This window comes from Amblyomma americanum, chromosome 10, assembly GCF_052857255.1.
Source record: "Amblyomma americanum isolate KBUSLIRL-KWMA chromosome 10, ASM5285725v1, whole genome shotgun sequence".
Classification (NCBI taxonomy): Eukaryota; Metazoa; Arthropoda; class Arachnida; order Ixodida; family Ixodidae; genus Amblyomma; species Amblyomma americanum.
In genome coordinates, this window is record NC_135506.1 from 111182014 (window position 1) to 111193865 (window position 11852).

Consider the following 11852-nt stretch of genomic DNA (forward strand, 5'->3'; position numbering starts at 1 on the left):
TACTCAGGCTCAATAGCCAAGCGCCCTGACCTCACCACGGCGGTTCTTAGAAATTGGTGCACAGCTCCTCGCGACTCCTTTTTTCTCCTTCTTGCTTTGTGTTCCGCGAAATGTGACGCCGCTGTTGCTCAGGTCAGTCACGACTCAAAAAGCAGATAGTTTAATTCCACGTACCGGGCCTTTCAGCTAAGATGTTCTGCAATTTTTAAAGATAGGCTTTTCCATTTTTGAAGAGCGCTTTTTACGGCCTAGCATTCTCAGTGGCGTAGGGCCTAAGAATGCAGCTATGACGTGCTAACTAGTAGCCTGGTTAACTATTATTGAATATCTAACTCTTGAACTATTTCTGTTGGAGTCCTTACTTATTGAAAGCCGTGTAACCCACCGTGAGTAATATCCGTATCAGTTTTTAGAGTTTCGGCGCTGTGCCCCAACAATTTTTTTATATTTTGACGATTTATGTGCACTGGAGATGTTCTTTTGCCTGCAATTGCTTTTCGAGAACGCATGTATTTTGCTGCGATGTAGGCAAAATTTGTTGGGCCACTGCACCGATGGTAACTGCGATTTCGAAATGCTGAAAACTTATATGGTTGTTACTTACGGTGGGCTACACGCCTCTCAATAAACAATGAGAGTAACAGTAACAGTTAAAAAGTTAACTATTCAGTATTACTTATGGCCAGCCTACTAGTTAGCACGTCTCAGCTGTATTCTGATGCGCTGCACCACTGACAACACTATGCCGGAAAAGCGCTCATCTAAGAAAAAGTGCCCGTTTTTTTCTTTAAATTCAAGGCCGTCTTAGGTGAAATTTCCGGTATAATCGGCTCTGCGGGCATAGAGGCAGAGTTAACTGTTTCTCTTAGTTCTGCCTTGTCGCCGAAGTTACAAATTCGCCGCCGTGGTGGCTTAGGGGTTATGGTGCTGACACGAAAGACGCGGGTTCGATCCCGGCCGCGGTGGTCGGATTTCGATGGAGGCGAAATTCTAGAGGCCCGAGTACTGCGCTAGTCAGAGCACGTTAAATAACCGTGGGTGGTCAAAACTTCCGGAGATCTTCACTACGGCCTCCTTCACAGCCTGAGTCGCTTTGGGACGTTGAACCCCCATAAACCATAAACCAGAAGTTACAAATTCATGCGTCCACACCAGTGCCCTAGTTATAAACGCTGGGGGGCTAGAAGGTGCAAGGTTTATCGAAAAAACGAGGCGCAAAAAAGACAGCACACAAGGAAGACAGACGAAATATGCGCATATCTTGTCTCTCTTCGTTGTGCGCTCATTTTCTGCGCTTCATTTTGTTCAAAATCCACACCAGTGTTCACAAAGGGTAAGGATGCGCTATCCAGCCGCGTCCATATCCGGAACAAATTTCGCAGAAATTTGGCCACGAATTGCGTTCAGGGGCGTAATACCTGGCGACCTGCAAGGACACTTGTATAGTGGTCCCATTAACGATGACGCCAACCAACAGGGATGGTGCTACAGGCGAGGCCACTGCCGCGGTTGTCCCACCTGGCCGTTTTTTTCTTTTGCGACAAGCAGGTCGCCTTTACACACCGCTTGCGCATATAGGTACAAAGCATAATGTCCGACAGGAACCTGCTGCTGACCAGTGCTCATGCTTTCTGGCACCGCCGGTCAATTGCAGGCTCGGCACACATTCTAAACACGAATACCGCTGAAGGGCGTAAAAAGGAAGTAAGCGGTCCTGTAGTGCAATCCCATTTATAACAAAGAAAGTGCACTGCTTACTCCCTATTTACTCCTTTCTGTCTAAGAGTGCACTCTCAAGGCAGCAGCATGAAGCTCCAACGCAGTGTGATCTAGTGAACCCATTGTACCGCGTGTTGCAAGCGCAGTTCTACGCCATTGAAAACAGCATCGTGGCACGTGAGAAGGTTGCGTTTTTCGGAATAGGCGGCTCATTCTGCGGTGCATTCTGTACCCCCGCAGAGGTCCGCCTGGTGGGCAACACCAGCGACTACCTGCTGGGCGCCACGGCCGTGGTGGCACTGTTCCTCCACAGCCACGTGCTCAACTTCGCCGCCCGCGCGGACAGCCTGCAGGCGCAGGTGCAGGCCGAGATCGACCGCGTGGTGGGCAGAGAGCGACTGCCGACCTGGACCGACCACGTGCGCATGCCGCTCACCATGGCCACCATCTGGGAGATGTACCGCTGGAAGGCGTGCACACCGTTCGGCATACCGCGGGGGTCCGTATAGCCTTCAGTAGGATGCAACTTAAAAAAGCAGCAGTTGTTACCACTGGGCCATGGTCCGCGGCGCCCTGTATTACTGCGCTAGCCAGTCACAAAAGTAAGCGATGATGACGATTATGCATTTTTATGGCGCAAGGGCGTCTATGGCCAAAGAGCGCCACGGCACAAGGTATTTTTCGATTACTCAACGTAGGGTCAAAAACCCATTTTGAAGCATTTCACCCCTATCTAGCCGAGCACCCGGTCAGAGGAAAGCTTGTACCCACTGTATCACCGGTGGGTACCCGGCGGCACTGGGGATCGAACACAAAACTAAACGAAATCAGCTTTTTAATGTTTGACTTCATTAAACAAGCCAGGTATCAAAATTCTAGAGCTTATATGTTTTTCTCGTCATCAGCTTCTTGTTTAGGTGACAAGAGAAGATTTAACAATGGTCTACTTTTTGTCATGGAGGAATTCTGTGCCCCGGTCCTGAATGTGGGCGAATCTTCACTGCAGACTTAGTTGTATCCTATTATAGTGAGAGTCAAGGTGGGAAAATCAGGCCGCATGTCCCGAAGCATTGCGGTATAACCGGTTTCGATACGCAACGAGCTAAGTCAGGGTGTTTATGCGACGCAAGGACCACTAAAGCTGGTGCTTGAAGGCATGTACACTCGGTAAAATATTTTGAGTATTGGAAAACTGTAACGTGTAGAGATTTTGAAGGCAATGGTGCATTCTCCAGATGTGTAGCAAAATCTTTGTTTTAAATTGTTTCCATAGCTCGGATCATGGAGTTAAGACTGCCATAGAAAACCAATAGGAAACGATTTTGACGATGGCAAAAACGTTAACAGCAAAAAAATTCAAGCCCGCCGACGAGAGATCTGCGGATATATTGATTGTTATAGCGAAATCTTACACTTTATGAAAAATTTCGCTCATAATCTGTTTCCTGTTCAAAAATGCTTTTGTCCAGAATTTTTGGGTATGGATTTCGTTGGTTACTTCTCCGATTCTCACGATAAAATCCTGCTAAGCACGATGTAATCTCACGTTAAAAGCGTTTTCTTCGGTTTTCTGAGCACGACGAAAGTTCCGCGCGATACCGCTATTGGATGGAACATCGGGCGTTTCTCTTCATTTTCTCATGGTAGGCGATGGCATATGACGTCAGTTTCAATTGGCTCATTGATGACCCTCTCACCAATTAAGAACGCAAAAATGAAAAGTTCTGCTCATGGCTGAGGTGAGTGGTCCCGTCCGAACAATACCGACGTGGCGCTGTTTTATTACACCTACGTTATAAACTCTTGCACAAAATCAGACATCAGTACGTTTAATCTCCACATCAGGCTCTTTCGCCTCCCGGTGCTTGCAGGCTTTGTAGTGGAGTTTTCTGTTTTAGAAACGCAAGCAAATCACTGTCATTTCTCACGGCCGCAAGAATTTCAGTGGGGACTCGTGAGTACTGTTCCGTAAGGCTAAGTCGCCTATATTATTCTTACGACGTGAAATTGACATGTGGCCTCAAGCACCCTTGCCGAACATACGATATCTCCGAGCCCTAATATCAGCTTTCCGCCAACACGTGCGCTTGCGCGCGAGAAGTAGATGATATCACGGCTTTTCTTGAATCTTTAATTAGACAGACAACAGTGCATGCGCTCATCTGCCGCGGAAAAAAATCTACCAATTGTATAAGCAAGACATCTCGATCCTTTCATGAAAGCGGCGTCATTTTTGTTTTTGCATTTCATCGTGAAGCACTCAACAGTGTGGAAGCCGATACGTCAGACCGTGGTGCCTTTTGGTCAGGGTTTTTTCTTTATTTTTTGTCAAAGTAAAGCACCTTTCCAGAATTGGGAGCTTCGAGTGAAACTTAAAATTTTGTTTATTCGTTTAGGCACTCAGTATTTCTTGAATTCTTTACTGCAGGCGTATGCATGGTAAAGGCTGTTTTTAAAAGTTGATTCTCATTCTTAAGATCACGAAGTTAACTTCGCATTTCTAGTTCCACCGACTCACATGCACCATGATGTCAGGGCTCATTCCATCGCTTACGCATAGGAACGGACGCTCCAAGACCCAGTTCATTTTTACTGCAGAAACCGTGTTAGGTGTTGTTAACAACCTGGTCGCTATTGCCAAGTTTCCGGGAAAGATACAGCTGCCATCGCCAATTAAAGAGAAGACGTAATAAAAGGCTGACTTGCGACAGGTTTTTGTTTGAAAGACCCGCAGTGTACACGTGTCAATGAAATAGTCTAGACCCTAAACACGAATTAGCCTAATATATAGGAGTGAAACAGGTGTAGTGGCCTCTAGCACAATTCGTTTTAAGGGCAGGTTATTCTGCCCAAGCCCTGGAGTAGATTTCCATCACTGAAAACAAGGAATACTTCAGGTTGGCAACGGAAACGAATTTCCTCTTCAAAACATGCGAAGTTCTAGCAGTTACGAAGATTTTAACCGAGGTTTCAATATCCTCCATTAGTTAACGTCAATACCTTTGGTGCCTCGTTTAAAAGCCCACTGTCAGTGCTAACTACATAACGTTACTATGTGACCGCAGGGGTGTACTTGTCGTATGTGTTACTTTGTTGTGTACTGTGTTCTTTGCGCAAGTACATTCTTTGTTAGTACTGGTTTCAGCGCAATCCTAGCATGCGAGAGGTGTGGGGTTCGATCCCCAGCCCCGCCAGGTGCCCGCCGGTGATACAACAGGTTCAAGCTTTTCCCTGGCCTGGTGCTCGGCTCCTTTACGGTGAACTGCTTGCGAAATGGATCGTTGGCCTCCCCTTGAGTAGGCAAAAACACCCTGTTCTATGGCGCTCTTTGACCACAGATGCCCTTAATTGCGACATAAAAATTTATCACCATCATCAAGTTGCTATGCTTTGCTGTTGGAATGCGCATCCATTGCCAAGTGTAAGCAGTCCGTATAATTATAGTGATCGAAATCGGTCCCAGGACTTGGGCAGCATACCCTGCCCCTAAAAGTGAGTGCACTAGAGTAGTTTACTCCCTTTTCACTCCCATATGGAATAATTCGTGTTCAGAGCGCAAGGTAGACGCTGGTTGTCAGCCGCTGTCAACGCGTTAGAATTATAAAAATATACCATATTTCAAAAGGTGACGAAAGAATGGAATGAAACAGTAAGGTGGGAAAGAGTAGGGGTGTGCCAATAGAGCTTTATCGAAACGGAATCGAATACGTGCCGATTTTTTGTGTGGTTATTCAGTATACCTCTGCAAATATTCGTGCCAAACAAATATTGATGCGAAACAGGAAACCGCTATCGCCGACGCTAAAAGTCATGGAACTGCGGCTGTAGCTGTCGAAAGGCTCAACACTGACGTCCACTGTGCGACACGCAACACGTTCTGTTTACTAATTTTGTGACCTTCGTGCAATATGCATAGTAAAGTAACCTTTTGCTAGTGATGACGACAGCGTACAAACTAGCACCATATACCAGATGGTGAGAGGAACTAGGTTTTAAGCCATGGCCATCGAGATTGGGCATACCGCTAGGGTTTGCTTAACCTGGCTGAACCCTGTCACGTCGCGCTGTCTTGAGTACCATATGCAGAGTGTTTCACCAAAGGCTTTACAAATATATCTTTTTTAAATATAAGTTTTTTTTCACCAGTCCGTCCGTAACTGTAAGCGTTCAAGTGCTAGGTGCAAAGCATCTTTCCGTGTTCGGCCGACGGCCAAGCTTTCGTCTTCTGCATGGCCCGAGGCGGGCAAAACGTGAAGTGGGGCCTGCAAGACCAGCAATCACAGTTCAAAACTTTTCACCTGGACAACTCGGCCATTCCCTACATTTTCCACAATGAAACACGGTTACGGGCACCGCTACTACGTCGAGCGCCACCCCTATGGTGCGAGTCGAAGTGCAGACGGGACGCACACATTGCTGGGGTGGCATGTGAACCTCGCCTGATCTTTAAGGCCCACATGCAGTGCAATCCGGCCGTGCACTATGCTATGTCGGGAAGTGCTCGAACGCAGTAGTGCGGCACTTAGCCCTGCACCGCTGCCACCTTCTCGCCGTGACGTCATCGCACGCGCAGGGTCGCCGAGGACACGACCGTGGGCGGCTATCATGTCCCGAAGGGCACCGTGCTCCTCGCCAACTTCTGGGCCGTCCACCAGAGTCCGCGGCTGTGGAAGGACCCCGAGGTCTTCAACCCGTCGCGGTTCCTCAGGCCGGACGGCAGCGCTCCGACGACCAGGCCGGAACACATCATCACCTTCTCCTTGGGTGAGCACCAAAAGCGAGGACCGTAAATAGTCATAAAAACCATGAGGCAATTTTCTCGGCTCTTGATCGACTGCAGATTAGTCAGATTGTTCGCATACGTAAGGGGGCGAAATTTTACTTTAGCTAAGAGGCTTTTGACGCGAAGCGCGACGAAATTACAAGAGGATGGTATTCGTTCTGTTCTTTAGAGTGCTAGTTGTTTGTAACAATGCCACCGCTCTGGAGATCACCATCATTATCAGCCTAACTACACATACTGAAGGACAATCCCGTATGTCTCGAGTTAATCCTGTTCTGTGCCAGCCTTCGCCACCTATTTCCGCAAACTTATATAATCTCATCCGCCCACCTGGCTCTCTGCCACCCCCTACTACGCTTGCCTTCTCTTGGTATCCAGTCCCTTCCCTTAACGACCATTGGTTACCTTGCCTTCTCATTACATATGCCCTGCCTATGCCAGTTTCTTGTGCTTGATTTGATTTCGACTAGCATGTTAACTCGCTTTTGTTCCCTGACTGACTCTGTTCTCTTCCTCTCTCGCTGCATTGTCCTCGATTTAAGTTGAATACTTTCCGTTAGCCTCCACTTATCTGCCCCATAGGTGGGTATCAGTAAGATACAGCTGTTATATACTTTACTCTAGAGGGATATTGGAGATCACCCCCTTCGTATACGTCATAAAAACCTTGAGATAAATTCTCCGTTCCATAACATTATCTACACGGAGGACTTGGCATCACTCGGACTCTGCGTGTGATCAGCGGGCCTCATCGGAGGAAGTGTTCTCGCCGCGTTCGCTCACTGGTTAAAGCACTCGGCTTCTGAGCCTGTAGACACGGGTTAAATCCCAGCCGACGTAGCCGCTCGATGGAGGCGAAATGCAAAGGACGCCCGTATGCTGTGCGATGTCAGTGCATCCCCTGGTGGTCAAATTGTTCTGGAGCCCTCCGCTATAGCACCTTCTTCTTTCTTGCTCCTTTCAATACCTCCTTCCTGCCATCCTTCGCTGAGAAGTTGATGTGTCTACCGAGATGTGAGACAGTTGCTACACCATTTCTTTTCGTCAAAAACCAATTTACCGGCTCTTTTTTTTTCCTTCCTTCCTTCTTATGAACTTGAGAGGTTCAGTCTCGAAAATGTGAAAAACCTCTGTTGTCTTGAAAATGTGGAAAACCTCTGTTAAACTGACTTGTTTTTGTTCACTCTTGATTTTAAAGTTGCCACAAAACATGACAGAATACAAAGGTGACAGGATGTTGAACGCGTCATCCTGTGGAATCTTCTTCCTTGGTGTTGAGTCGTGTTGTTTTTTTGCGCCTTTAGAATCAACATTAAGGAGAAAGGTGTCACCAAAAACAAAGTCGTCACGAGACGAAGAGTGTATTTTAGTAAGTGTCGTAGTGATAGGCTGGCTGCACCAGAAACGAAGTCATGATGCCGTAAGGCATCTAGGGAGAGAGGGAGGAGTGCAAGGGCCCAGAATCTTGGCTTCTGTAAGCCGATGAGGTAGACCATGACGTCTTCCAGGGGTAGACCATGACGCTATAGGGTCTCGTTTCGGCCAAGCATTCGCAGATGTTTTGCTGCGTTGGCTCTCGTCAGTGGCATCTGGAAAATGTTGGCACTGCTGTGGGCCGATCAAGCTGCATCGTTTCCGGCAATGCCGCTGTGTCGTAGTAGCTACTGGAAGTTTATGTCATGAGCCACTACCAGTGCCTGGTGTAGTAGATGTCGCATCTCTGCTAGCATGGCGTAAAGCAGAATTGGGGCATTGTATGGCAGATATTGAATCGCAGAACACAGCCCATTTATGGGGTGTGCACCGAGGTACTGCACGTCTGCACGAAAAGCGGCCAATTGTGACCTCGCAACTCGCCGCGTAAGCCGGTGTTCCGCTGCCAAGAGCCCCGAGAAGATGGGAGTTCACAGACCCTGTTGGTAATCCTCTGCATAAAACAAAGCACTACTAATATGATGTATCGCAATGTTGTGACCGGCCCTCGAGCACCCTTAGCTGTACGTATTTCGCTGTTTGCTGAGAATGGCCACCTGAGGGCTGGATTTCTCAGAGAGCACATGTAACCACGTTCGTACTGCGCCTCTTTACAGGTAAGCGAATATGCCCTGGAGAGAGTCTGGCCACGGCTGAAGTCTTCCTCTACTTGACCATGCTCCTTCAGAAGTTTCGAATATTGCCGGAGGAGGGCAGCACTGTGAGAATCGGCTCCTACCAGCCTATGTCTGAACTGGCGAAGACGAAGCTACGCTTTGTGCCTCGCTTCGAGTAAGACAGGGAACATGTGCCATTGTATGAGGGTAACAGCAACAACAAGACAGGGAATCGGCTGGGTATGCCGCTTCTACAAATTGTCATCGTAACCTCGACCGAAATGTTTCCACGCGAGCCTAGGCACGCTGTTCACTGCGATTACTGCCGCAACATCGTGACGTCACAGGTTATTTCTGTGGTTGATGTAAATAAAACGCATGAACCCTTTTCGTCGAAAAATTGGTGTGCAAATGAGAAAATGAATGGGGCAAACGATGAATACAATTTAGCAGTTAGGTTGCAGGTACTTCTTATTATAAGAACTGTATCAGTCTTGCCGTGTTTGCCAAATACGCAAATGTTCACATGGATACATTTTGTGAAATTAGACCGACCAGTTGGGTGCAATTAGTAAGACCACTTGGACTCACCATTTGGCGAATACTGATCCAACTGAATACCCAGTTGGAACGTGACCTACCACTTAGACTACTGCTGTGCCCAACAGGCGCTCTATTTAGTCTTTCAAATAAAGCAACACTTCCGTTTGGAACCAGTTGGGTGCTCAACTGGTCCAATTGGGACCATTATGCTGTTCAATTGGAACATCATTCCAAATGACACCAGTTGGAAACCCAATTGGTCCATTGGGTGTCCATTTAGACTAACCTGTTGAAACACCGTTCCAAATAAACTAGTTGGAAACTCATTTAGTTCAACAGGAACCGGTTGGAAAGCCAACTAGTTCCAGTTGTTTTTTTTACTGGAACGGGGACCAAGCGGAGTGTGGTTGCGTGAATTTATTGATGGTAAGTAGGGCAAGAGCTGAGGAATGTATAGCAGGATACAACTTCCGTCTGCAGTAAAGCTCCGCCCACATACTCAGAAACACTGTACAGAATTCCTCCACGGCAAAAGAAAAACGTAGTCTGTTATGAAATATTTTCTTTTTACTTCAGGAAGACGTTAGCCACCATGAAAACTATAAGGTCAAGAATTTTGATGCCAGACTAACACAGTTAATCATTAAAAAGTTGATTTCGTCTTCGATTGCGATTGGTCAGCGGGACGACGCGAACCATGTCCCATTTTTACCAACTGCTGCTTTTTTTTTAAGTTGTATCCTACTGCAGCGAAACGGCACCTGCTGCGAAATGCGCCACCCGAGGGGAGGGAGATCGGTGGAGCCGCGCTTCCTGGTTCGAAGAAGCATGTCGAAAAACGAGAATGTGTTAAAAACTAAAAAGAGTGTTACCGATATGAAGTCGCTCTCATGTTTTCTACCTCAACCTATGCAGGGACCCCGGAACAGGGGGGGGGGGGGGGAGGGGGGTTCAAGAAGGGCAGGCGCCCCCCCCCCCCCCCCCAATATTTTTTCCAGAAGAGGCCGTGCATCTTTGCCGTGAATCTTTTTTTTTTTGCACCGTTTGATTGCTCGCATTCAAAACCGCCGGCACACGGCTTTATCATTTTGTTTTGTAATGCTAGATGCAACCAGAATTATCTGCCTTGATCGTGGCCACGTTCAAATGCTTCCACATTTTTGCAGATTGTTGTAGTTGCTGTTGGTTCTGTACCTCGAAGGTTCCTTGCGAGCTTTAAATTAAGAGCGGCCAAGAACTGCATGCATTCAGTTCGATGACCGCCCAGCGCACTTGTGACTATTGCCGCCGCCGAGTCATTCAGTTCTTAGTGGTGTTACGAACGGCGACAGTCAGACTGGATTAGCAACGGCGACAGCAAGACTCGCCTGCTGGCAGCCAGCACTTATACTGGGTGGCTCCGAGCAACTCGATGGTGATCGCTCCCAGGCTTGCCGCCGAGGACCACGCGAAATGGACCCAGGTGTCAGCTGGTTCCGATTTAGCAAGCGTTGCCCAGTCGGAGTGTGGGACCCCGAAGAGCGGAGGCCGGAAGGACGAGCAAGCGGACGTTATCTTCCCCAATCGCCGCGACTATCTGGGCGCTTACATGAGCCCGACAAAAGTCGGGTCGACTAGGCTGTCGGGCAGAAAATCGGTCGTCGGGCACATGTAAACGCTAAGGGGTCGAGTTAAGCGACCATCGAGTCGAGCTGGGCCAGCCCGACTGCCGGGCCCGACCTGGCTAAAAGGAGCGTGTATACGCTACCGGGTCGGCTTAGCGCCTCCTCTCTGGTCTGGCGGCGCTCGCCTTCGAGGCCACCTTTTGTGCCACCCCGCTCCGCCGTTTCCTCTTCGCGGTGGCATGTTGGGTCCCACGCGCCGGTCCTGCACTGCGCGCTGTGCGTGTGGCACGGTTTCTGTGCGGCCGCGTGGCGACTGTAATAATGGGAATGAACTGGAAATGGACTGTACATACTTGTTTCACTCGTGGCAGTAGTGTTTTGGCACTTCTGAGTGCATTTTATGCGTGATGCACTCGCTCCGACTACATGACAATCGAAAAGTTGTGACGGACTGCTGTGTTTCCAAGTCGACGGCTGCATTTGGTTTTCCTTGATAATGGTAATATGGACTATATTAGGGTCATCAAATTCCATAGTATTATGCTGCTTTTGTTGTTTTGAACGTAAGGACTGTTAGCAGCCCCAAGATTCTCGTGTATACAAGCAGCTAACGTCCACTTTTCCAACATTCTCTGAGGTGCCTTTGTCTTGTTGCTGCACCGTATGTGAAAAGTTCCACGTAGTAATGCGAAATTTCTCTTCCAACTGGTCAGTCACCTCACTGCTCTGGAGTGAAAAGCTGAGTGCACGTCTGATACCAAATGGCCATATTTTCCGAACTGCTTCCCTCAGTGGCCTGTACCGCAACAAAATAATCCTGATGGTTGCGTTTCTTTTTGAATGATGCTTACTACACGCACGTAGGCTGATGATGCGATGCGACGATATCTTCCTAATTCGCACTAAGTCGCTTTATTCGAGGACAGATTTAACTAAACAATTTGTTTTTGTTCTTTTCAAAACATGAACAAAAATCATTAAAAGCTACTGATTCACCAAGAGATCTCACAAAATCAACTCCTGATGACTACTTATTTTTAATTCCTCTGTCCCCGCCAGTCTAAACTAACACAGAGGAGCCGGAGCAACACAGACCGCCTTACTCGCTTCCGC

The 11852-nt window shown here is 48.0% G+C and overlaps 1 protein-coding gene across 1 annotated transcript in view; it reads left to right on the top strand.

The window, feature by feature from the left end:
• The window catches only part of LOC144106598 (cytochrome P450 2J4-like), a 35428-nt gene extending 26389 nt beyond the window's left edge, over positions 1-9039 (top strand). The window contains exons 7-9 of the mRNA XM_077639445.1: positions 1960-2218; positions 6293-6483; positions 8593-9039. Of these exons, the coding sequence (XP_077495571.1) occupies positions 1960-2218; positions 6293-6483; positions 8593-8771 (629 nt within the window). The 3' untranslated portion in view covers positions 8772-9039. The remainder of the gene's footprint in view (positions 1-1959; positions 2219-6292; positions 6484-8592) is intronic.
• Positions 9040-11852: the final 2813 nt, after the last annotated feature.